Source organism: Carettochelys insculpta, chromosome 5 (assembly GCF_033958435.1).
Source record: "Carettochelys insculpta isolate YL-2023 chromosome 5, ASM3395843v1, whole genome shotgun sequence".
NCBI lineage: Eukaryota > Metazoa > Chordata > Testudines > Carettochelyidae > Carettochelys > Carettochelys insculpta.
Window position 1 is genome coordinate 129,373,879 of NC_134141.1, and position 26,163 is coordinate 129,400,041.

At 51.5% G+C, this 26,163-nt stretch overlaps 1 protein-coding gene across 5 annotated transcripts in view; it reads left to right on the forward strand.

Moving 5' to 3' along the window:
* TLN1 (talin 1) overlaps window positions 1-26,163 on the forward strand; it is a 168,744-nt gene that overhangs the window by 21,557 nt on the left and 121,024 nt on the right. For 3 of the 5 annotated variants that reach the window (XM_074995927.1, XM_074995932.1, XM_074995930.1), the window contains exon 2: window positions 19,111-19,274. In XM_074995927.1, coding sequence (XP_074852028.1) covers window positions 19,145-19,274 — 130 coding nt within the window. In that variant the 5' untranslated portion in view covers window positions 19,111-19,144. Of the gene's footprint in view, window positions 1-15,897; window positions 15,917-18,428; window positions 18,451-19,110; window positions 19,275-26,163 lie in introns of those variants that run through there. The other 2 variants (XM_074995929.1, XM_074995928.1) reach the window with 2 other exon arrangements.

The following is a 26,163-nucleotide window of genomic DNA, read 5'->3' on the forward strand; positions in this document are numbered from 1 at the left end:
CAGCAGGAGATAGGAGTAGTAGTAGGCATCCTTTGATCCCAAGGGATCATGGGTTTGCACCCCAGTTGGATGGATTTGAGCAGCATCTCCTGTGGCTGTGCAATCCAATCCGGGAGTGGCGGTCCTTTCCGCACTGTGAGCAGCAGTAGGCAGATGTCGCTCTGGTATCGTGGGCAGGGATCTTCCTGAGGGCTCTCCTGTCTTCTGCTTCGTTCACCAAGGTAGTTTCATACATAGCAAGAGCTTCCTTCACTCCCTGTTTCCAGGCATGCCTGTCTGAGGCGAGCGAATGCCAGGTGTTCACACTGATAGAGAGAGCGCTGAGGTCACACTTGCACATGTCCTTGTAGCGCAATTTAGGTCGCCCTTTCGGCCTCTTTCCAGACGCCAGTTCACCGAAGAGGAGGTGCTTCGGTATTCGGCCATCCGTCATGCGTGAGACATGGCCCAGCCAGCGCATACGCCTCTGTTTGAGAAGGGTGAACATGGAGGCGGTGCCTGCCCTCTCAAGCACTGCGCTATTGGGGACCTTGTCCTGCCATGAGATACCGAGTACGCGCCTAAGGCAGCGCACGTTGAATGTGTTGAGCCGCTGCTCTTGTTTTGAGCGCAAAGTCCGTGTTTCACTGGCGTACAGCAGTGTGCTCAAAACACAGGCCGTGTAGACCTGCACGTTGGTGTGTACAGTGAGCTTATATTGTTAGCCCATACACTCTTCGTCAGCCTGGAGAACGTTGTGGCGGCTTTTCCGATGCGCTTGTTGATCGCGCTATCAAGTGACAAGTGGTCTGAGATCGTCGAGCGTAGGTACACGAACTCATGGACGACTTCCAGTTCGTAGTCTAGCACGCTGATAGATGGCTCGTTAGGCACATTTTGGACCATCACCTGGGTCTTCTTTAAGCTGATTGTGAGGCCAAATTCCATACATGCATCCGCAAAGCGAGTTATGAGTGACTGCAGTTCCTGCTGAGTGTGAGCAGCACTAGCTGCATCGTCAGCAAAAAGGAACTCCCTTAGACACTTCGTAAGCACCCTGGTCTTCGTTCTAAGCCTCGACAGTTTGAGGAGGTTCCCGTCCATTCTCGTGTGGAGAGAGATGCCCTCTGTGGCAGTTCCAAAGGCATATTTGAGCAAAACTGCAAAGAAGATGCTGCACAATGTTGGAGCCAGCGCACACCCCTGCTTCACTCCGCTGAGGATCTCAAAGGGTTCGGATGTGGATCTATCGTATATGATGGTCCCCTTCATGCCTTCATGGAAGGCCCTAATAATGCTGAGCAGAGTTGGGGGACAGCCGATCTTAGCCAGAATCACGAACAGACCTTTTCTGCTGACGAGGTCATTGTATGCTGCCTTCAGCAGGAGATAACACCTGCTGGAAATGAATCTTTCACACTATCCTACCAGATAGCAATTTACAAGCATTGCATAAAGACTAAATATAGTTGTATAATCCTGATCCCATTTTAACAATACTAATATGCAGGTGAGCCAGCCTGGTTTTATGTGTGTGTGGCAGTGTTCATATATGGGCTGGGGGCCTTGAAATGAGCTGTCTCCTGGTTAGCCAGCATCACAGTTGGATGCAGTATGTCTCTAAGTTAGGAGATTGTCATCTAGAGTGTTGAGAAAGTCCAAGGATGTTTTAGTACTGTCCATATCGGCCCTCCAGCATCTTACTCGGTTTGAAGTCACCCACTGTGTCACGCAGTGTTGTCTGCGCCCCCCCGCCCCCGGACATGTTATAGATAGGCGTGGAAGGAGGCAGCCATTCTGTTTCCTAATGCAGTTTGGTGGTTTGTAGCAAACATCAGCTGCGACAAAACAGCAGTCTGTGGCACTTTAAAGACCAACAAAATTTATTAGGTGATGAGCTTTCATGGGACAGACCCACTTCTTCAGATCTGGAAAAATCTGAAGTGTGTCTGTCCCATGAAAGCTCATCACCTAATAAATTTTGTTAGTCTTTAAAGGCTGCAGGACTGCTGTTTTGTGAAGATACAAACTGACATGGCTAGCTTTCTGTGACTGTTCACCAGTTAATACTGCAGTCTTGTGATCCATCAGCATTTTCTTTGGTGTTATGGGAGACTTGGAAATAGGCAATGCTATTTTTGATGTAGAGAGGCACTTCTCCAATTTTGTCCACTCATTCCCTCCTAAATACATTGTAACTATTGATTTTAATCTTCTAACCTTGTGACTCATCACACCAAGACTCAGTAGTAACACACAGGTTGAATTTATGCTCATAATTAAGCACTTTGAATTCTTGTTAGCCAGGCTTCTAGATGCATAGACAATACAATAATTTCTTCATGTTCCTAGATTCCCTGGTTGATTTAGTTTTCAGCATCTTCTTTAGTACCAGCTGAGTGCTTCTTTCTACCTTGTCCATTTGCTATTGGCCAGGGTTGCTATGCAATCCAGGGTTTACAGACTGTCGCAGAAGAACCACCTCAAGCATGAGATGATGCTTCCTCCTGGGCAGCAGTACTCTGTCAGAGAGAGAGAGACCGGATGGCTCACCTCTGTGGGAAACTGCAAGGACACTTCTCTGGTTTGCGATATTGAGTGCTGTGCCTTCAGGTGAGGCATATGGGCAAAATGAAAGTAGGGAAGAAGTGGTGATTTGACAAGGAAAGAGTTAACCTTGTGAAATTCTACCACAGACCGGGAAAGCTGTAGATTTATAATGTAGGTGTTTCTCCCTATTTCTGTACTCCTGCTTCAGAAGATGCATATATATGTATTGATGTGTGTGGCAGAAGTGAGATGGAAAAGAGGTGTGGGGAGGAAGGGAATGGAGGAGCTGCCACGGTAGACATCTTAACTAAGATGTCAGCCAAAGTGTCAAAGCACTTGGGTATCAAATTGGAGGAAGATTTAGCTACAACAGATCAGGAAAGGGATCTTGGAGTTATAGTGGATAGTTCTCAGAAGACATCCACGCAGTGTGCAGCGGCAGTTAGTAAAGCAAATAGGATGTTAGGAATTATTAAAAAGGGGATAGATAATAAGACAAAAGATATCATACTTCTGCTATATAAAACTATGGTACGCCCACATCTTGAGTACTGTGTGCAGATGTGGTCTCCTCACCTCAAAAAAGATATATTGGCATTAGAAAAGGTTCAGAAAAGGGCGACTAAGATGATTAGGGGCTTGGAACGGGTCCCATATGGGGAGAGGCTAGAGAGACTGGGACTTTTCAGTCTGGAAAAGAGGCGATTGAGGGGCGATATGATAGAGGTATATAAAATCATGAATGGTGTGGAGAAAGTGAATATAGAAAAATTATTTACCTTTTCCCATAATACAAGAACTAGGGGACACCAAATGAAATTGATGGGTAGTAGGTTCAAAACTAATAAAAGGAAACTTTCTTCACACAGCGCACAGTCAACCTGTGGAACTCCTTGCCAGAGGAGGCTGGGAAGGCCAGGACTCTATTAGGGTTTAAAAAAGAGCTTGATAAATTTTTGCAGGTTAGGTCCATAAATGGCTATTAGCCAGGGGTAAAGTATGGTGCCCTAGCCTTCAGTACAAGGGCAGGAGATGGATGGCAGGAGATAAATCACTTGATCGTTGTCTTCTGTTTTCCTTCTCTGGGGCACCTGGCATTGGCTACTATCGGCAGACGGGATACTGGGCTGGATGGACCTTTGGTCTGACCCAGTGTGGCCATTCTTATGTTCTTATGTTCTTTAGGAACTACTGGTGCAGGAAGTGAAAACAAATGTTAGTGGTAGTGAAAACGTGGAGGAGTAGTCATGACTGCAACAGAGGTAGAGTATGTGCTTTTCAGAAGTAGAGTAGCATTGTATATTAATGCCAAAATAGAGGGTGAGGAAATGAGAAGTGTTGGAATGGATTAAACACATTTTCTTTAGCGAAAAAAGGTAACAGAAGCACCACAGGGATAGTGCTTGGGAGTCGAGCTGAAAGGGGATCAGTTCTGGGTCCAGTTCTGCTCACTTTCTTCACCAATGATTTAGCTAATGGCGCACACTTACAGTGTGCGTGTACTATGCAAAGTTTGAAGCGGGTGGAGACTTGCAAGTGCTTTGGAGATTACGATTAAAAACCAAGATTACTTGGACACACTGCAGAAATGGTCTGAAGTAAATAGGATGAATTTCAATTAGGATAAATTCCAAGTACACCACTTAGGAAGGAAGGAACAATCCGTTATACATATGCAGAAGAGGAAACGACTTCCTAGGCAGCACCGCTCCCTCTAATTTTTACATCTGTGTGCAGAATGAGTTTTGTTATGTGTTGCACACCCTCTCCATTAGTGGTCCCCCTCTCGTTTCCATCTACGGACAGAATACATTGTATTATGTGCCCCAAGGCATGTGCGGATGCGCATCACCAGTAGAAACACGCTGCTGTCTGTGGATGGCTTGGGCACTCTGCTAATCATCTGGGCAGCATTTTGAATCTCACTTGGCTTGCAGGGAGTGCTGCCTTCTGTGTTGGTGCACATACCAAAATTCATTTGCACATGGACAGTCCGTGGGCTGGAAGGTTAGGAGTTTGGAATATTGGAAAGGGCTGGGGGTTGCAGGGAGAGTGAGGCCTCTGGCCGTGCGTGCAGGCTTGTGGATGAGTTGTTTGGAGTGCAGGATGGGGCTCTGAGATAGGGCCAAGAGGTTTGGGGTATAGGCTCAGGCCAAAGAGGTGGAGGGTATAGGTAGGAGTTAGACAGCAGGCAGGTACTCAGATTTGGGGTATAGCGTGTAGGAGGGAGGTAGGGTGGTGGAATGGGCTGAGGCTCTTAGTTTGCCTGCAGGGGCTGGGAGGGAGTGAGCGTGTAGGGGAGGGTTAGAGCTGAGAGTTGGGGTGCAAAGGGCTTACCTGGGGCAGCTCCCATTTGGTGGTGGTGGGGAACAGGTTGCTCTGCGTGGTCCATACTATCCTGACCCCACCTGCAGCTCCCATTGGTTGTGATTCCCAATGCTAGCGGGGATGCTGCTTAAGCCAGGGGAGGAAGGAATGGCAGAGCATGGAACTGCTGAGGCCAGGGGAGAAAAGACTACCGTAGTGCTGAGCCCCGTGTGGAGCAATAAGCTGGTTACTCAAGGCATCCATGCGGCTGCGCAGCTTAGAGGGACTCCTGTAGGAAGGAGCCCTGCAGAAAGGGAGCGGGGCTCGTAGTGGTGCACAAGCCAAGTGTGAGTCTGCAGTGTGCGGCTGTTGCCGAAGATCACTGTTCTGAAAAGCAGCAGCAGGAACGGCATGAGTAAGACACACACAGCTATTCTTCCACTTCATACGGTGCTGCTGAGCCCTTAACAGGAATGTTGTGTCCAGTTCTTGGTGCCATGTTTCAGGGAGAATGTGGACTAATTGGAGAAAGTCCATATAAGAGCAAAAAACACGATTCAAGGTCTAGAAGTCATGAGCAATGAGGAAAGATTAAACAAACTCTGTTTTTTCACCCCAGAGAAGAGATGATTTTTTTTTGGGGGGGGGGCATAATTTGCAAATAAGAGGTTGTTACAAGGAGGAGGGTGAAAAATTATTCTCATTACTGCCAGAGGATAGGACAAGATGCAATGACTTAAATTGCAGTAAGCGTTGGTTAGGCTGGACTTCAGGAAATACTTCCTAATTCTCAGGGTGGTTAAACACTGGAACAAATTGCCTAAAAGGTTGTGGGATCTGTCGCTGAAGGTTAGAGGAACATCTGTCAGGGATAGTCCTGCCTTGAGTGTAGGGGACTGGGCTCGATGAGCTTTTGAGGTCCCTTCCGGTTACACTTCTCTGACAAGGAAAGAATGGGAGAGTTAAGCACAGTGTGTAGAGTGGAGGTTAAAATAATCTAATGGCGCACACCCAAACAAATACTTGGCCTCAATTTTCAATGAGGGTGTTGAGGAGCGTGGGGGCATTGGAAGGTGGGTTAATGGGAACAAGGATATGGAAGCAGAAATGGATGCATCCAAGGTGGAAGTCACTCTCAAAACAGTTTAATGGAACTAAATCAGTGTGAGCCCAATAGCAAGGGTTTTTAACAAGTCAGACATCTCAGAGTTCATACTTCAGAGATTTGTAAATTGGCTGATGTCATGGCAGAGCCATTGGCCATTATCTTTGAAAATCTCTGGTGACTGGGGGAGGACCTGGAGGATTAGAAAAAGGCAAATGCAGTGCTCATCCTTTAAAAAGGCAAGGAGGAGAATCCAGGGGACTACATACTGATCAGCCTTACCTCAGTCCATGAAGCTGGTCCTCCAAGAATCTGTTCTGAAACACTTGGAGCAGAGGCAGGTGGTAAGGAACAGTCAACTTGGATTCACCAAGGGCAAGTTATCCTTGACCAATCTAATTGCCTTCCATGATGAGGTAAATAGCTCTGTGGATATGGGGAAGGCAGTGGACACGATATACCTGAATTTAGCAAAGCTTTTGATATGTTCTCCTGCTGCATTCTTAGCATCAAGATAAAGTAGTATCATTTGGATAAATGGATTATCCGAATTATCCAGATAGCTGACTGGGTCGTTGGGCTCAATGGGCATTGACAAGCAGCTGGATGTCTAGTTGGCAGCCAGTAACAGGGGAGTGCTCCAGTGGTAAGTCTTGGGGCATGGCTTTGTTCGACATTTTCATTGATGATCAGGATGGATTGCACCCTCAGCAAGTTTGCAGATGACACACGGCTGGAGGGAGAGTAGATACGCTGGAGGGTAAGGATAGGGTCCAGAGTGACCTAGACAAATTGGAGGATTGGACCAAAAGAAATCTGAGGTTCAACCAGGGCAAGTGCAGAGTTTTGCATTTAGGACAGAAGAATCCCCCGTGTTGCTACAGGCTGGGGATTGACTGATCACGTGGCATTTCTGCAGAAAAGGACCTGAGGATTATAGGGGATGAGAACCTGGGTATGCGTCAGCCGTGTGCCTATGTGGCCAAGAAGGCCAACGGCATGTTGGGCCTCGTTAGCAGGAGCATTGCCAGCATAATGAGGGCAGTGATTAACCTTCTCTATTTGGACACACAACGTATGAGGAGAGGCTGAGGCAACTGGGCTCACTTAGCAGAGGAGGAGTGAGGGGGATTTGATAGCAGCCTTTAACTACCTGAAGGGGAGCTCCAAAGAGGATGGAGCTAGACCAGACGTGAGCAATAAGCGCAGATGCAGTTTGCCAGGCTTAGCCACTGGTGGTCTGCCAGGGCTTTATTTACCTGTGCATCTGCAGGTCTATCTGCTTCCTGGAGGTCCCATTGGCCAGGAACAGCAATCCCTGGCCAGCAAGAGATGTGAGCAGTTGTATCTGGAGTCTCTCGAATAAATAAAGCACCAACAGCCCCCCAGGGGCTAATCCTGGTGAACCTCGTCCAGTCTGGGGGCTACTTATTGCCCACCCCGAGCTAGGCTGTTTTCAGTGGTGGCAGATAACAGAACGATGAGCAATGGTCTCAGATTGTGATGTGAGAGTTCTGGGTTGGAGATTAAGAAAAACTGTTTCACTCAGAGGATGATGAAGCACTTGAATGGGTTACCTAGGGAGGAAACCCTATCCCCCACTTTGCACACCCCTAGACTAGATGACCTTCTGAGGTCTCTTCTCGCCCTTCCCTTCTGTGGTTAAGGTCGGGGGGGTGTGGGCACTGTGGAGGAGAGGGGAGTGTGGTTTGGGAGGGGCATACAGGAGGCTGGTGTGGCTGTGGAGGGGGGGAAGGGAGAGTGCTGTGCCAGGGGAGGCGCTGCTGGGTGTGTGGAGAGCTGCCTTTGTCTTATTTGGGAAGGGTTATGCGCGTGTGCGTCCAGTCTGTCTCTTCCCTTCCCTCCTTTAACATGCCTCTGGCATTCCTTTGGCTCCCTCAGGACAGGAGCCGAAATATGGTTCATGCCTTGTCAGAAGTGCTCCAAGCCAATGGGAAGCCCTGGGCCTCCAAGCAAGGCTCTCCCAGAACCATTGCAGCAGTGCTCAGGAATGCAGGGCTGGAATGTCTCCATGTGGGAGGGCAGGAGAGGAGAGAGCCTGCTCACAGTCCCACCCGTGGGCAGGGCCAGATTAATTTCTGGGGGCTCCAGCACCAGACACGTCTGGGGGCCCCCACTGGGGTCGTAGGACATGGTACGGAGGTGATCCTCGGAGTGAGGGGCTGGTACAGCATAGCAGGAGTGGCCTAACTCAGCTCGTCACAAGGGCACTGTTTATAGACTCATGACCATCAGACACACTGGTGTTGTGCTGCCAGCATGCCCCTTCCCTGTGGGGGGCAGGTGTGTGCCACGCTGCCCACCCTGCCCTCTGCCCAGAGACCCCTTCTGCTGACCTCCCACAGTCTATGCAGCACCCTGCACACCACACCTGCTGACCAGTGCCCCTCACTTACAGAATCCCCATGGCCCTCCACCCCCGCTCAGTCCCACTGTCAAAGCTGCACACTGCCCCATAGTCCTGAGGAAATTCTGCATCAAAAATTAAAAACTCTGCACAACACTTTGAAATGCTGCAGATGTTGTCAACACATAAATGTGGAAGTTCCTGCTGGGCAGCTAGGAGCATGGGCCACTGGCTGCACAGAGATGGGCGATCACCTGCAACCTCCCCTGCCCCCTGGATGGGGACTTGTCAAGGTCGGGTGCAGCCTCCCTGCCACGTCGCAAAGGTCAGGCCTACCACCAAAACCCCCAGGGGCCTGTCTCCTCTGCACCAGGAACACCAGATGAGAGCCTGCCCACCCACCAGCCATGCTGCTCGCTCCGAGCGGTGTGAATTGGGGCAGTCTCTCTGGGCTTTCACTGCCAGGGGAAAGCAGGGGGGTGCTGACTCCTGCTGACAGTGCCATCCCTCCAGCCCACAGAACTTGGGAAGCACATGACCCCTCATGCATGGCCCACTGTGTGTCACCCCTGCCAGTGGGTGTGCCTCAGCCCTGGGTGTCACCAGAAGAGCAACGCAGGAGGGAATCCTCTGACCATGATAGTAATGGGGGGAGTGTGGTTCAGTGCTCCTCAAGCTGCTCTGGACTCTGCCCTCCTAAGCCCCATCTCTGTGTGGCTCCCTCCCCTTCCCCGTCTCCTCTGGCCTGTTCCTGATTTTACTGCCCTGGGCCAGCTACTGCTGAGCCCCATATTCAGATTGAGAGTCAGGCAAGGGGGGGAGCAGGGTGGGGCAGGACTCTGGGGCTCACTCTGGGCTTGGTGCTGCTTTGCTGATGCTCTGGGAGCTTGCAGGCATGGCTTCTGCCTTAGAGTTGTCTTTCCACCAGGATTCTGCTCCTAGACATGAAAATCCCATTTGGGGGTTCACATCCCTGGCCTGGGCCAGTGATGTCCTGGAAACACTCAAGCCGCCCCCCAGTATAGAGGGGTGGGCCAGGCTGTCCTCTGCCCAGTGTATTGTGGCGTGGGTTATTGCTGGGATCATTGCCTTAGGGCTGGAACGTTGCCATGACAAATTGGGGGCTGGGTTTTTAATCCCCTTCTGTTAGGTTTTCTCTGAGCTCCTAAGCATGTCGTGGCCCTGTTGGGGAGGAGGGACCAGCCAGACTGATGCTACGCGGAATGGCAGGTTCTCCCAGCATGGCTCTGAGCAGGGATGTCCCACACTCCTGACGCTTGGGCACCTTTCCCAGCTTCACCATTAACGCAGAGTTAATGTTAGTATTTTGCATTTAACTCTGTTGGCTTTAGGCAAGACAGGAAGGTGGGTGGGCCCAAGGAGGGGTGCCTTGCTGCAGCCCTCGAGTTCCCAGCACCACTTCTTCAGTGGCAGCAGCCCATGACCTGCTGGATTGGGATGCGAGAGCATCTGACACTGGAATCGAGCCGAGGGTTCACACGCTGCAGGCCAGGGCAATCTTGGAGAGACTTGAGCAGGAAAACGGAGGGTCATGTCTCCAAGACCTGCAAGCCTTTCGACTTGCTGTTCTTGTGTGCAAAGGCTCCAGTGAGGGCGAAGGGCTGATGCTGCAGCTCCACTCACTGGCAGTGTTTGTCTCAAGCAGCAGTCAGAGGCCAGGCTCAGGGCCCAGTTGCTCCAGGTGTTGTGCAGGCATGGGGGAGCAGGCAGGGTGCTCTGTCTGAAGACAATACAAATGGGCCAAGGACAAGTGTAAAGGGTCCTTCAGGTGCATGATGAACATTGGAGACAGAGGTGGTTCCAAATCATGGCAGCATGGTCTGTAGGCAGGGCATTGACCTGGCAGGGAGAAGGCTTAGGCTCTGTCTCCAGCTTTCCTAGTGTGGAACATGGGTAGAGCCCAGCCTCCATCTGTTGCCACTGTTTCCTCTGTCTGGTCCCTTTAGTGGCTTGTGAACTCTGAGGGGCAGGGGCTGTCTTACTGTCAGCCCAGCACCATGGGTGCTTCTGGCTGCTCTTCTAGTATACAGAATGCATAGAACATAACATAAGAATGGCCATACTGGGTCAGACCAAAGGTCCATCCAGCCCAGTGTCCCGTCTGCCGACAAACAGTGGCCAGTGCCAGGTGCCCCAGAGGAGGTGAACCGAAGACAATGATCAAGCAATTTGTCTTCTGCCATCTGTCTCCAGCCTTTCACTAAAGGCTAGGGGCACCATACTTTATCCTTGGCTAATAGCCATTTATGGACCTAACCTCCAAAAATTTATCAAGCTCTATTTTAAACTCTGTTAGAGTGCTGGCCTTCACAGCCTCCTCGGGCAAGGAGTTCCACAGGTTGACCGTGCACTGTGTGAAGAAAAATTTTCTTTTATTAGTTTTGAACCTACTACCCATTAAATTTCATTTGGTGTCCTCTAGTTCTTATGTTATGGGAACAAGTAAATAACTTTTCAACATTTACTTTCTCCACGCCATTCATGATTTTATATACCTCTATCATATCACCCCTCAATCTCCTCTTTTCTAGACTGAAAAGTCCCAGTCTCTCTAGCCTCTCTTCCTATGGGACCCTTTCCAAACCCTTAATCATTTTAGTTGCCCTTTTCTGAACTATTTCTAATGCCAGTATATCTTTTTTGAGGTGAGGAGACCACATCTGCACGCAGGACTCAAGATGTGGGCGTACCATAGTTTTATATAGGGGAAGTAAGATATTCTTCGTCTTATTCTCTATCCCTTTTTTAATAATTCCTAACATCCTATTTGCTTTACTGACTGCCGCTGCACACTGTGCATTGGTTAAACTGATGTGATTTTAATGGGGCTTTGGGTGATGGACAGTTGGTTGATTTTGTGGGGAGGCGGGGAGGGGAGTCACAGCAGGAGTGAGTCCTCTGTGGGGGGGAAAAAAGTAGGGTCTGAGCTTACCCCCAGTAACTAACTGGTGAGGAAGAAAAGGGGGGCCCTGTGTCCCACTTGATCCCAGCAGAGGTGCTGGGCCCTGGCTGTTGTGCTGCTCTTAGAGTCCAGGCTTGCTGCAGCGTGCTGGACACTAGCAATTGGAAGGGATGCTCTTTTTTTCGTTTCAAGTACTGAGGCTCCTGTCACTTCAAACTGGGGCAGGTTCAGCCTCTGGCTGCTCTTTGCTAACCAGAAAATGGAGGTAGGCAACTTGCTTTGTGCTTATTTATGAGAGGCAGCCTGTCAAATGACTGGAGGAAGCACCCATGATCCTTGGACAATGTGGGATCCCTTACAGATCTGAGACTGAATCAGGGAGGAGTCCATGTGAGGTTCACTGGCCAAATGCAGAGCATTCAGCTCAGAGACTGAGGGACTTGGCAGTGTTACCAAAGCTTGGGAGAGGTGGACCCTCAAGTGCTTGTGAGGGCAGGTCTGACTTACGGAGACGGGGCTATGCTGTGTTTGGAGGTTGAGCCCCTGGCACAGTTTGTCAGCAGTGCCTGTCCCTGACCTGCGGGCAGGCAGTTCGTAGTACAGGCCTGTCGTCCTTCCTCTGTGTCAGGCACAACTTTTCCTCTTCGGTGGTTGTAGCTGTGAGCAGTAATATGGGGCACATCCCTGTGTGTGCGCAAAGCCCAAGAGGCTCTGGCTGCACTAGGAACTGGATTAGCTAGGGATACCTATGTGGGCCCTGCTCTGCATCGCTGGGTCTGGTGCCTCACCGTGTAAGCTAAGCAGGCAGTGCGTGCTAGGCTCTAGATGGGCGCACAGGCGGGATGTAGCAAGGAGTGGTGTCGGTGGGATCGGTGCAGCACCAGACAGGCTTCTGCTGGAGGTGCTGTCTGCAGTCCTGCTCCAGCTCTCATGATACTGCCCTAGAAGTAGGAGTCACTCCCTGGTGTGAGCTGGCCTGATCCCAGCTGGTGTGATTCCCAAGATCCCCCTGGAGGTGAGACTTGGATACAGGGTTCTCCTTTGCTCCCTGTGCCCTGACGCTCTGCTGGGTGGTTTTTCCTGTACCTCACTCCGGCAGGGTGGGATGAGAGGCGGCAGTACCCAATGATCTCATGGTCAGAGTCCTGCTCTTCTCTCTGCCACTGCTGCCTTGCCTGCTCGGGTTTGTCTGCACTGCTGTGGCAGCATGGGCTTGGCTGTTGCTGTATGAGCCCACCCAGGACTCTGGCTGGCTAGGCCATGTTCACCCTGTGCTGCTGTGGCTCAGGTCAGTCTGTGCCGGGTGCAGTGACACCTCCCATTGCAGAGTAGGCGTGACCTGGGTCTGCTCCTCTCAGCCTGAATGCACCACAGACTGCGCTCCCCAAGCAATGTGCTGCTGGGGAAAGGCTTTTGCAAACAGATAACTCAGACCCGCCTGGAATTGCCAGCTCTGCTCTCTGAGGGCCAGAGCACAGTTTATGTTTTGCAGTGGTCGGGGGCTTGCAGCAGGGGTGTGGGATTTCAGTGGGCAGGAGAGCTGACTGGCTGGGGGTTACAGTAGGACTGTGGCTAGGAGGATGATGTGGGAGGAACCGGGAGGGTGGGTGCTGAGGGTACGTGGGATGTAGAAATAGATTATTGGGGGTTTCTAGTGTGTTACATGCTCCTGAGTTTCCTATTGTGGGTGATGGGACCAGTGAGACCAGAAATGTGGCATTCCTCCCATGCAGGCCCTGGCTGACTTTGCCCGGTGCTACCAACTCATCCAGAGCCCAGAACAGCACACGTGTGTTCAAGGGAGCTTTTGGCAATTGCTCTTGAATGTAATAGCTGCACAGCCCAGGGAGCAGAGGTCACCAAATTAAGCGGGGTGGTCCAGTCCCCACAGTGGTGGAGTGGGACTGCTACCTAGCCCCTCCCTTCCTCCAACCATGTCCCTGGCTTCCAGCCCTGTGCCTGGCCCGGACCCAGCCTACGTGCAGCTCTGCTCCCAGCTGCAGCCCCAGCCCTGGCCTCTTTACCCTGTCCACTCGTGCAGCCCCACTCTGGGCCCTGGCTTGGAGGGAGTGGGGAGCATGGATGAGGAAATGGATTGCGATCCTCAAATGCTTGGGGATGGCTCTCATGGAGACTACAAGTCCCAGCAGGCCATGTATCCTGGCATCTCAGAGTAAAAGGAAGCCATGCGTGCCGGGGACTGTATTCTCTTAGGCCAACGGTCGGCACCCTGCAGCTCTGGAGCCTCACGCAGCTCTTCAGAGAGTCATTTGTGGCTCCTTGCCGCCACTGGAATCGTGGAACGCAACCTAATTGGTTTCACAGCCGCAGGGCAGTCAGAGGCATCTGGCTATGAAACCAATTACACAGAGTTCTGTTATTTCAGTGGTGGCGGGGCAGGGAGCCGCCTGCGCTGCAGGTGGGGGGCAGTGCTAAGCCCGCAGGAGAGCTGTTGTGGGGGCAGCCGAGTGTGCCCCTGCTGGAGCCGCACAGCCCCACTGAGGAGGAGGAGGTGGTGGGGGGGCAGGGCAGGCCAGGCAGGGGCCGTGGAGGAGTGGTGGCAGCACGTGGAGGTGACCAAGGGGTACCGCCTCCTGCTGGCTGAGCCCGAGCGCCCGTGCCAGTACACTGGGCACCTGCAGTTCAAGCTATACAAGACCTTCCGCAAGAAGGGTGAGGAGCTGCCCTGTGGGCAGCTGGAGGAGCTCGTCAGCTGAGGAGAATTAATCCTGGGGCTGGGGCGGGTGGCTTTGGGAGGCTGAGGTGGGTAAAGCCTGGAGATTGGGGCAGGTTTGTGGGCCAAGTGGGGGCAGAGCCTGGGAAGGGTTGTGCTTGGAGTGTTGGTGGGAACGTTGCTCCTTCCTGCTTAAGAGCCTATCCCCAGGCGCAGCATTTTCCTTGTCTTTGTTTGGTCTCCAATCCCGGGGTGAAAGTAACTTCAGCTTTCTAACGGGTACAAACGTTGCACGTGCTTTGTTCTTAAAACAGGGGTGACAAAAGGTACGGTTTGACCTTACTGATTAAGGACTCTCGTACTCGCATGCACTGTGGCTCTTGTTTTTTTTAATTGAGTGGCTCTTCTCACTATTTTGGTTGCAGACCCCTGTCTTAGGCTGTTCCTGCTAGCGAGGGGATTCCTACCCAGCACCACCCTCGACCGTGCTGGTAGGGCTGCACCTTTCATGTCCGCCTCCAGCTAGCTGGTGCCTGAAGTATTTAAAGCCACTTTGTCATGCTCTTGCTTCAGGGAAGAGCATTCACTCCCTATCTGCTGCTCAGCCCTACTGAGAGCGATCACTCTGTTCCCAGCTTCCCTTGCTTTCCCCCAGGAGCCCTGAGCATGGGGTGACAGGGTCAGCATCCCCACGGCACTGCGAAACCAAACTGATGCTTGTTAATGTTCTTCTCAGAGGCTCAGGAAGCGCTGAAATTCAGAAAAGGCAGAACTCCTGCCTGCAGCCTCACAACCCTGACTTTTACCAAAGTGGTGCTGGAATGCTCCTCGCATTTGGAAGAGCTAGAAACAAGCTTTCAGGGAAATCTTAAACTCTGCAGAATTGTGGGGTCTGTTTCCCGTCACATGCCTGCCCCAGCTGCCCTGATGTGAGGGGTTTTCAGCTTTGTCTGTTGTGTCCGATGGCAGAGATGGAGGGAGAGTGAGCAGTGCAGGTGAGAGTGCCCCTTTGGGGTGAGGGTGGCAGCTGCCGAGCAGTTGTGAATGCGATGTGCTGTCAGTGTGGTTCTCAGTGTCAGTCACTACAGTTGCTGTAGTGCTGCATATACACACAGACACGGTCCCTGCCCTCACTGCCTGAAGCGGTACTGCCTGTGGTTTGGTTCTGATGCAGCTCTTGCAGCACTGGGGGCTGCATACCCCTTGGTACGAGATCGGCTGCAGCATGCTCTGGTCTGGTGGATTTCCATGAGGCCAGTTGCAGAAGCTGAGCGCCAACCAGCCAGGCATCTGGAAGTTCTCTTAAGGCTCCTGCCTGGCACCGACTGCCGTGCTGTGCTGCTGACACCTGGGCTGTAGCAGCACAGCTGAGTTCCTGTGCAAAGCCTTTGCAGAGCTGTCAGTTTGCCCTGGCCATTACTACGCTCTTTGCTCCATCCCCTCCTTCATGCTGTGAGCTCTTTGGGGCCACGATCATGGCTTTGTGTTTGCAGCAGCTGGTGCTCAGGTCCTCTGGTGATAGGCGGTTGCATACAACCCTATAACACTTCTGTTGTGTGTTTAAACCATCAGCCTTCAAGTGGTATGAGTTTGCATGTGGGAGACCCGCTTGTCGGTGAGCAAGTGTGCCCCATCTGCTCTGGGTGGCTGCAGGATGATGCTTATGGCAGGGTGTCATGTTGTCTTTTCCTCACTCTCTGGTCCACAGTAACGAGTGTGAGCTGCAGCTCCTCAGTTGCTTGCTAATACAGACGCTTGCAGGGAGCGTGTTGCGCCCGGAAAAGCTGGACCTTACTTAGAATTCAGCATCTGCTTATGGCAGGAAATCAGCAGCTGCATATCACAGTGGAGTGGGTGGGGTTTGTATGCTGCCAAGCCCAGAGTCAGGCTGTTTACACTTAATCCCCATGCAGGCTGCTGGCAAACCACAGGGGCCTGCAGCTTCCTCCACTCTGACTCAGCGAGCTCCCTGCAGCTCCGACAGGCGGGAGTGACTGTGGCCAAGGAGAGGTGAGTGGGCTGGGACGCTGACTCTAGGTTGACGCATTCCTGAGAGCAACAGGTATGCATGCATGCCTCTGGAGTGGTGTCCACAAGTCTTGCTGTCTCCAGCTGCAGGCCTGGTAAAACCTCCCTGACAGCACTTCTCCAGAGGTGAGGGGTACATGCTGTTGAAGCCTGGAGGCTAAGCCCTGTTCAGCTCCCCGGCTGCATGGGAGCAAGGGTGTGCTGGGGCACTGCCACCTTCATCTTTCCTACTGCTTTCTAGTTGGTTGGGGCCTGGATGGTTTGAGGCAGCTGGGAGGTGAAGCAGCTTCCAGCCACCAGCTGGGTGGGGGGGGTGTCTCTGGGGCTGAGGTCATGTGTGGTCAAGTTCTTCACTGAGGGTGTGGGGGTGCAGCAGCCCTGGCAGGGTCTCGAGGCCTCAAGTCTGGGACAGAGCTTGCGTCAGCCAGTACCACTGAGCCCTGTTTCCCGTGATGGGTAGAAAAGTGGCATCCAGTGTTGCATATCCCCACATCTTCTAATGGTGGTTGCCCTGGCTGGGTCTCTGGCGGAAGAGGACAGATTAGCCGTGGGGCTTGCACCACCTGAGGGAGAGGCTCTTTGCTTGGATGGCCCCCACAGGTGGAATACCCTCTGCATGGCTCTTATCTTCTGGGCTGGTGTGCGGCAGAGGTTCTCAGTAGTTTTTTCTGCCCAGCTGCCCTCCCCACAGCATGTTATAAAAACTCCAGCCTCCCACTTTCCCCACAACAGCTCTTTTCAAGCGGTAGCAACAAGGTGATTAGCTGGGGTCCAACATCACATCAGCCCTACAAAACAGCTGCTTAGGCTTTGGTGGCTTGGAGCCCCAGGCTTCAGCCCCATGTGGTGGGGCTTTGGCTTTTTGCCCTAGGCCCCAAAGAATCAAATGCTGGCCCTGCTGGTAGCTCCCCAGGCTCCTAGCTGAAAACATGCTTCATGGGCCAGCATCTGGGGATGCCATTCCCGTCTCATCTGCCCCAGCAGACGATGGAGCCACAGGGCCTGGCAGGGCTGTTCTTGCCTCAAGCCACGTCCAGATTGCCCTCCCCTCAAGCCCAGGACCTCACCCCCCCCACTGACTTGCCCGCTCTCCTGCTGACTCCTTCCTGCCTTTGGCAGCAGGTTCCGGCTCCTCTCTCTTGCTCTCCACGGCCTTTCTGCCCTCCCTGTTCCCCCTTTGTTCTCACAGTCCCATATCCTCTCATCTGCCAGTTTCTCTCAGTCACAGCCTTTGGCTGCCTGCTCCCTCCCAGTGCGTCGGCTTGGTCTGTTTCACCACCCTGGCAAGGAGAAACACAGACCTTTCTAATGCTGGGTGGGCGACTGCCTTGGCCTGCACTGAGCCCCTGGAGGAAGTCAGGCTCCAGGCAGCTGCTGTTTCTGGGGAACTGCATGGCCTGAGGAAAGTTGGCTGAGTTGCTATCCTCTCGGTACAGCTGACCTAAGCCCTATATGGTGTCCTGTCTGCTGGTGCAGGATGAGCAGGTGTAATGGGCATCTCTCCTGCCTGCCTTTCTACGTGGGTTTGGGGTAGCTCCTCCAGGGCTGCCTCACTGTTAGGGGAGGACTTTGAGGAGCTCTTCACTGGTGGTGCTTCCTTTTCACACACATGTTCCCCTTTTTAACCGTTCCATGCTGCCGGTAGTTCCATGTTCTCAACGCTCTGGCTTTCACCAGTGCTCGGTGCTGCCCCTTGCCCCATCCCAGCTGCTGGCTGCCCTGAATGGGGTGATGCTAGTGCCTTAGAGGGGAAGGTCACGTCTCTCATCCCCCAGCTTAGGGTGGATCTGATGAAGTGGGTCTTTGCCCACGAAAGCTCATGCTCCAAAATATCTGTTAGTCTATAAGGTGCCACAATACTTCTTGTTGTTCTCAAAGCTACAGACTAACACGTCTACCTTTCTAACTTTATTTTGTGCATATTGAATGTAACTGTGGCTGTTCTCCCTCTCTCGTGGCAGAGAGTTCCCCAGGTAAACTGCATGGGGCAGTCATTTTCCTTGTTGAGTTTTCAGTTCACCTCCTTTCGTTTTAGTGACTGACTCCTTGTTCTCGTGTTGGCAGGGAGGTTAGGCTGGGAGCCTGGTTTACCAGCTCTCCCTCCTTGATCGCGTGTCACTCTATCCCAGTCCATCTCGGAGCAGACAAGCCCCTCTCTCTGGCTTCCTCCTTTCCAGAAGTTGTGCCTGCATGTTCTCCAGGGAATAGCCATGAGCCCCTGTCTCCCTAGCACAGGCAGATGTCATGGGCTGACCTTTGAGAAACCCCTGAGGAGGAGGACAGCAGCACAGGCAGGGCCCTGCTGACATGTGGTCTGAGCTTGGTTTTCCTCTTGTGGTTTCTGTGCTGTGTCTGCTTTTATTTATAACTTGTTCCCTTTCAGCTGTCCATGTTATCGGCCTGTGCTCCTTGTGCAGTCACTTCCTTTGGGACGATAGTGTCACCACCCGGTACCAGTGGTTCTCCTCCCCCTGAAGTGACAGTCCCTATCCCTGGCTCACTGGGTGACCTGGGAGGCAAGTATCTTCCCTCCTGGGGGCTCTGTGCTTCCATCTGTGTGGGAAGGTACGGTCCTGATCAGGCCCCAACTGCATTTTGGCAAAGTTGCCCTGTGGTGATGCTGCAGTTTCAGGGCTTCTGCTAAAGCCGTGCAGCCCTTATGGTTGTGAAGGACCTAGTGAGCCACAGCCCTCCTGCCCCCCCCAATGTGTGTGGGGACAGGGCTTTTTTGGGCCTGGCTGGCAAGAAGCAGTCAGGGCTTGGGCGAAGCATTCCTTACCCCAGCTGAGCTCTAGAGAGGCTCTGCCCTTCCTGAGCATGGAGGGAAAAGCAGGCCTTTCCCATGGGCTTTTCAGAGAAGGGTGCAACCATTGCCTACAGCTGGGGAGCCATTCTCCATGGACAGGAAGTAAATGGGTCACACCTGGAGGCAGATAGGAAAAGTAAGAAGTGATCCTGCTTATTGGTCAGGGAGGGCAGTTCCCGCTGTACCCACTGGCACTGCGGGGGTCTGTGCAGTGACAGAACACTCTTCCGTAAGCCTGTGAGACTGTAGCCTCTGGGGGGTGGCCAGTGCTGGGAGGAAGGGGAGGTCCCACAAACAATGGGGGCTTGGCTTGGCATTGGTCTGGGTAGCAGAAGTGGGAACTGATCTGGCTGTGGCTTTCCTTTGGCAGGTGAAACAGAAGCGGGCACCATCCAGCCACCACCATGGTTGCCCTATCACTGAAGATCAGCATTGGCAATGCGGTGAAGACTATCCAGTTTGAGCCCTCCACCATGGTGTACGATGCCTGCCGGATCATCAGGGAGCGTGTGCCTGAGGCACAGATGGGGCAGCGTAAGTGACAGGACCCCCAGAATGCAGGGTGTAGGGGGAGAGACTTCTGCGCTGGTCCTTGACTTCAGGGGTCAGAGCTGTCACCTCACTGGGGTGTTCATCTCCAGCAGCGAGGTTTCCATCCTGGCCGAGGAGACAAATCCTCAGCCTGTTGCTCCATCTGTATTTCTATTACTCCACCTCTTCCAGGTTTTGCCCCAGGTCTCATCCCAAATAATCCATCTTCTTTTTCGGGCTTCGTGCCCATCGGATTCCTGTAGATACTGTGACTGGTAGTCTGAGCTTTAGAGTTTGCAACCCCCTAGTTCTAAACCTGGCATCATTCCTGGTTCTGCAGCTTTGGGCAGGTTTGTGCATGTGTCCTATGGATCAATACTGGGTCCTATGGCCAGAAATGCTATGGAAGTCAACAGGTTTACTCCAAGGGACTCTCACTCTATAGGGCTCCTGACAGGAACCATTACAGAACCACAGATCACATCAGACCTGTGACTCTGTGTCTGGAATTATTTGGATCCTCCTTTGACCACTGCCAGCTCTGAGGGAACAGAGGGAAACACCACAGGAACCCTCCCCTGCTATCACGTCTCACCCTTTAATCATGTACAGGGAAGTTCTGTGACTGTGTGTGAATGCACTGGAAGTGCAGGGGTGAAGAGCTTGTACATTTCATCACCTTTGGGGATGTTGATCATTGGGGCACATTGTGGCACTACTGAAAGAGCAGAGTTAAGGCTGCCTGGGTAGACTCTACACTTCCTGATTCCACAGGCCCTGGGGTTTTCTCAGCCCAGTGATGTGCAAAGACAACGTAGCACCAAGCCAGTGTGGTGCTGCCTGACAGTAGCTTTTTGCCACTCAATTTTTAACAGGGATGAAAGTCATTCTTATGCCCTTAGGCTGGACCTTTGAGCGAGCACCGCTCCTGTTTATTGTAGAGCCATAGGATTAGTAGGGGCCACAAGGGTACTTGGTTTAACTACTGCCAAGATGCAGGATTTCCTGTGTGTTCACCATGTGAGCGCTAGTCAGTGTCCCCCACTGAGACACATCCTGATGTCTACACCACAGGAATTAATGCACCTCGCGTCTGCAGTGAGACGGTGTTGTCAGAGCAGTCACCTGGACAGAGTACAGGACAACTGACAGTTAACCCAGTCTGATCAGCCCACAGCCCAGCCAAACTTCAGGGCACCCTGGGGACAAGATGCTCCAGTAGTGTGGTGAGGCAGGCCTGGACAGCTAGTCCCACATCTCTGTTCTCCTGCCCGGAAAGCAAACAGCGCTTTTCTACCCCGTTGAGTTACACTGTACCATGTGGGGGAAACTGAGGCATCCCAGCTTCATAATGTTACCAAAAGAAACCTAGTTCATGCTGGCAAAGCTAGGAGGTGCCATGTGTCCCTGACCTGAACCTTCAGCGCTCTCTTCCCTCCCTTACTCTCCACCTTTCTTTCCCCTCTCATCAATCCTACATCCCTCACTGCAGCCCCAACCCCTGTCCCACTAATTACCCACTTTTCCACTCAAAATACCCTTCCCTTCCCAGGAAGCCTTCACGTGTCTTACTTTTTCACAAAAAAACCCTTTGGATTAAATTCTTCTTCAAAATAAAGTTGCTGCCCATAACGTGCAAATTGTACCAATCTCCAGCCACTTAGTGTATGACAGCATTGCAGAATGACACCCATGGCTGGCCCATGCCAGCTGGCTTAGGCTGGGGGGCTCTGTTAATAGCAGTATAGACCAGGGGTCTTCAACCTTTCTGAGGCAGAATGCCAGAATTTGACCTTTTGACTTCTACGTCTGGTCCAAGTGCTGACGATACTTGTTAAAATCACTAATAGTCCCACTTACAGCAGCTTCATTAATAAACAAATTAAGATGCAGAGCTTTGCTGTTAGGTGGTGGTTGGTACCATTAGCTGTTCATTTGTTAATGCACAGGCAGCATGGCTTTGAGCAAGTTCCCCGACTGCATGAGGGAGGAGGGGTAGGGCTGAGCTCCCATCTTGCATGCTGATGAACATAAGCTTGCATGCCACTCTTGGTTCCTTTGCTTGGGGGTTGCTGACCTCTGGTGTAGATATTTGGGTTGGAGCCCAGAGTCTAGAACCCTGCTGCATGGGTCCTATAGTACTTTTACCTGGTGTCTGTACTTTTGCCCCTCCTTCAGAACTTCTTTGTTTGTGAGGAAAGCAGAGTGTGTGTTCTTGTATTTGAGCTCAGCTTTCATGCACAGTACATCTAGCCTCTTCCTTTCATTGCTCAAAGCGGTGGTCGTCCAAGAACCCTCTGGGTGAGAATTGCACAGAACTTAAGACGTAAGAGCTGAATTTCTTCCAAGTTCTTGAAGTTGTCCTGTATTTTAGAGAAATTTTTCAGGTACCTCTGCATGCTTGTCAGGCAATTCTGTAATTCGGGGGGAGAGACTGAGCTTTCTGCACTACCACATTCTTCATAGACCTCATCCAGGTCCACTTTTTTCATGTTTCAAGTATGTACAGCTTCAAATAACTCTTCAGTGATACGGTTTTCAGGAGCTGTCAGGGACCGTTGGCTGTTAAGAGCATCTCAGAGAAATCATACCTGCCATGAAAGGGCACTTGAGCCCGAGTTCACTGTTCTGCTCATTCATGAGCGTGTACCTGAAAAACACTAAACACTTGGCTTCTGAAGCCTAACAATCTGTGACCAGCTTCAGAGCCCAGCTCAGAAAGAGGGAGTATAGTTCCACCATCTCATTGGCACTGCCTTTCACCCCAAAGCATTTCCAAGTCACATCCTTTCTTGACCTCTGGCACAAACTGGCTAGTGGTTTCCAGCATTTTCATAATCTGTTGGTGGCAAACAAGGCTGCCACTAGGGATGTAAAATCCCATTTAATTAGTTAACTGCCTTAACGTAAAGTTTAACTAGTTGGGGGTGGGGGACTGCTCTGGCCAGGCCCCTTGCTGACAAGGGCTACTTTGGCCATGCTGGAGCACCCCAGCCTGCAGTAGGCCCTGCTTGGTCTGGAGCAGCTCTCTGCCCGCGGTGGGTGGGGGAGCTGCTCCAGCCCCTACCGGTTAATCATAACTGGTTAAGCTTCATCCATTTTGGATGAGGTTTACAAGTTAAGCACCAACATCCCTAGCAGCCACATAGTAACAGTGTGTCTCAATAGATTGCACTCTTCCACCTCAGCGGTATCGCACGTTCAGTGGTTCTTCTCAGGTAACAGATGCTAAAGTGGGAATAAATCTTCAAAATTAAATTTGCATTACCAGTGTTTTCCAGCACCATACTTCAGTGCATTATGAAGAATGTGCTCTAAGCAGCTGGCTGCTAATGTCCTGTTTGGACATAAGTGCTGTTATTGTTTCCCATAATTGACACTGGTATTACCAGCTGCAAATGCTGATTACTGCTTCAGACTGAGGTCAAAGGCCTTGAGTTTTTCAAATATTTCTGAGGCAAAGTCTTATGTACTGCCCATCAGCATAAAAATCCAGGAGAAAGTCCTGATTGCCTTTTGAGAACAATAGAACACTTCTGGAAAACATTGTATTGCTTCAGAGCATTAGTTGTAATATAGTCTAAATGTTTTTGAACCGGATTGGTGTCTAATGGTATGTCTACACTACAGCATAATTGATTTTAAGGCACTTAACTCGATTTTCACATGTGACTGTCTTCACTGCATATACCATTAGGTCAATTTTAAGGAACGCGAAGGTTGACTTTCTTGCCCCACCCCTTCAATGTGGTGTAACGCCAAGTTTGAATTTACAAGGTCAAATTAATGCTAACGTGGAAACAGTGTTACTTTAGATCGATTTTTATCGACCTCCAGAGATGTCCCACAATGCGTCCCTTCTGGCCGCTTTCACCTCTGCTGCTCTTCAAGTGTGCCAGAAGTAGGAGACAGGAGGCTGGCAATTTGAATTCATTTTCTTTCTGGCCAACGTGGCGATCACATCTAGCCATGGTTTCTCAGAATTGCAGAAGAGCCCTGGCATGGAGCCAACAGGAAAGCCAGGATCTCATTTTTGTGTGGGTGGATGAATCTGAGCTGTGTGAACACCGGGAACTGTGAAAATCAAGCCCCACACACACACCACATGGCTGCTGGGCTGTGTGGACCACATCTGCATACAGCAGTGTGCCCTGTCCTGTGCAGGGGTTTCGGTACTTGGGAGGGCTCCTTCCCTGCACAGGATTCAGCAGGAGAGGTTGAGAAACTTGTTTTCTGCACTTCACATGTTTGTGGGGGCACCCCTCCCCCAAACCGCCATGCAGCTGGCATGCTCACTTTTTCCCTGGCACCATGTGGCTAGCCCCTGCTCCCCAACCAATGTGGAGGCAGGGCAGTTCAGACCATGCCTGCAGACAGCAGCATGTCCTGCTCCACGTGAGGTTTCTGTGCTAGAGGGGCCTTTTTCCTTGCACAGGATTTAGTAGGAAAGCCTGAGGAAACTGGTGTGTTTCCCCCAGTCTTTATTGACTCTTCCTCCCTTTTGTGGACCCATATATCTTCCTTCTGCTTGTCAATTACTCCATGCCCTTTAGGGAGAGCCGCAAAGAATCCTCTCTATAATCGACAGAGTGCACTTGTGACAAACTTTTTTATAAACAAGTTTTATGACGTGCTTAGTGCTGCCATAGCGCAAATACCTGCTGGCGAACAACTGTACATTCTGGGTGACTTCAATGCGAGAGTTGGAGCCGATCGTGACTTGTGGCCTTCCTGCTTAGGCCGCTCCGGTGTGGGAAAAGTGAATCAAAACGGACAGCGTCTTCTCAAACTTTGCACGTACCACAATCTGTGCATCACAAACACATTTTTCCAAACCAAGCCACAGCACAGTGTGTCATGGAGACACACACGCTCAAAACACTGGCATCAACTAGACGTGGTCATTGCTAGACCTGATAACCTCAAAAACGTCCTCCTGACACACAGCTATCATAGTGCTCACTGCGATACAGATCACTCATTAGTTTGCTTCAAATTCAACGTGATTCCCAAGAAGCTGTACTGCTCTAAACCAACTGGAAGGCCCCGCATCAATGCCAGAAAGACGGCAAACTCAGAGAGAGCCGAAAAGTTCAGAGCGACCCTCGACGAGAATCTGCACAGCAGCCCTGGGGGTGCGGATGTGACATCCGGATGGCAGCATCTGGCAGATACAATGTACAACATGGGCTTGTTGGTGTTTGGAAGAAGAGCTAGAAACACAAATGACTGGTTCGAAGCTAACTCCGATGAGATGATTCCAGCCATTGGAAAGAAGCGCGCTGCGCTCCTGGAGTACAAACATTCGCAGAGCCAGAATACCCTGCAAGCGCTCAGAGCAGCCAGAAAAACAGCACAGCAGACGGCCAGGCGCTGTGCCAACAACTACTGGCTTGAGCTATGCAGCAGCATCCAGACCAGTGCTGACTCCGGTAACCTCAGGGGAATGCACGAGAGCATCAAGAAGGCATTAGGACCCACCCAGAACAAGATGGCACCTCTGAAATCCAAATCTGGTGAAGTCATCACTGACAAAGCCAAACAGATGGAGCGCCGGGTCAAGTACTACTCTGAGCTGTACTCACGTGAGAACATTGTGGTCGACTCGGCCCTTGATGCCGTCGAACTCCTACCAGTGATGGACGAACTGGACCAGGAACCAGCTGTGGATGAACTGAAGAAAGCCATTGACAATGTTGCAGCAGGAAAGGCCCCGGGCCAGGATGGTATACCAGGAGAGGTAATCAAGTGTGCCACAGACACTCTCCTGGAACCCCTACATGAGCTACTGTGCCTGTGCTGGAAAGAGGGAGAGGTTCCACAGGATATGCGCGACGCTAACGTCATAACCTTGTATAAGAACAAAGGAGACAGAAGCGACTGCAACAATTACCGTGGAATCTCCCTCCTAAGCATCACTGGTAAACTGTTCGCTCGCGTCATCCTCAGCAGACTCCAGAAGATTTGCTGAGAGGGTGTATCCTGAATCACAGTGCGGATTCTGCGCAGAGAGATTTACCGTCGACATGGTCTTCTCTCTGAGGCAGCTGCAGGAGAAATGCAGGGAGCAGAGGAAGCCGCTCTATATTGCCTTCATCGACGTAACCAAGGCCTTCAACTTGGTCAGCAGGGATGGACTGTTCAAACTGCTCCACAAGATAGGTTGTCCGCCACGGTTACTCAAGATGATCCAGTCTTTCCACGAAGACATAAGAGGAACCGTCCAATACGATGGCACATTATCGGATGCTTTCAGCATAAGGAGCAGCGTCAAACAAGGATGTGTCCTTGCTCCGAAGTTGTTCGGGATCTTCTTCGCACTCCTCCTTAAACACGCCTTTGGATCTTCAACAGAGGGCATCTTTTTTGCACACAAGATCTGAAGGGAAACTGTTTAATCTTGCAAGGCTGAAAGCTAAATCTAAGGTGCGGGAAGTCCTCATCAGAGAGATGCTGTTCGCAGATGATGCTGCTGTAGTGTCACACACAGAAGACCAGCTTCAGAAGCTGCTGGATGAGTTCTCCAAAGCATGCAAGGACTTTGGACTCTCCATCAGCCTAAAGAAGACAAATGTACTTGGTCAGGACGTTGCTGATTCTCCATCAATCAGCATTGACAATTATACGTTAGAGGTCGTCCACGAGTTCGTTTACCTCGGGTCCACCATCACTGACACCGTGTCCTTGAAGACTGAGCTAAATAGGAGGATTGGTAAATCAGCCACAGCTCTGTCCAGACGCAGCGAGAGAGTGTGGAATAAGAACAAGCTGTACACTCACACCAAATGCAAGTCTACAGAGCCTGCATCCTCAGCACCCTCCTTTACGGCAGCGAGACTTGGACGCTGTATGCCCGCCAGGAAAAGAGGCTGAACGTCTTCCCCTTGCGCTG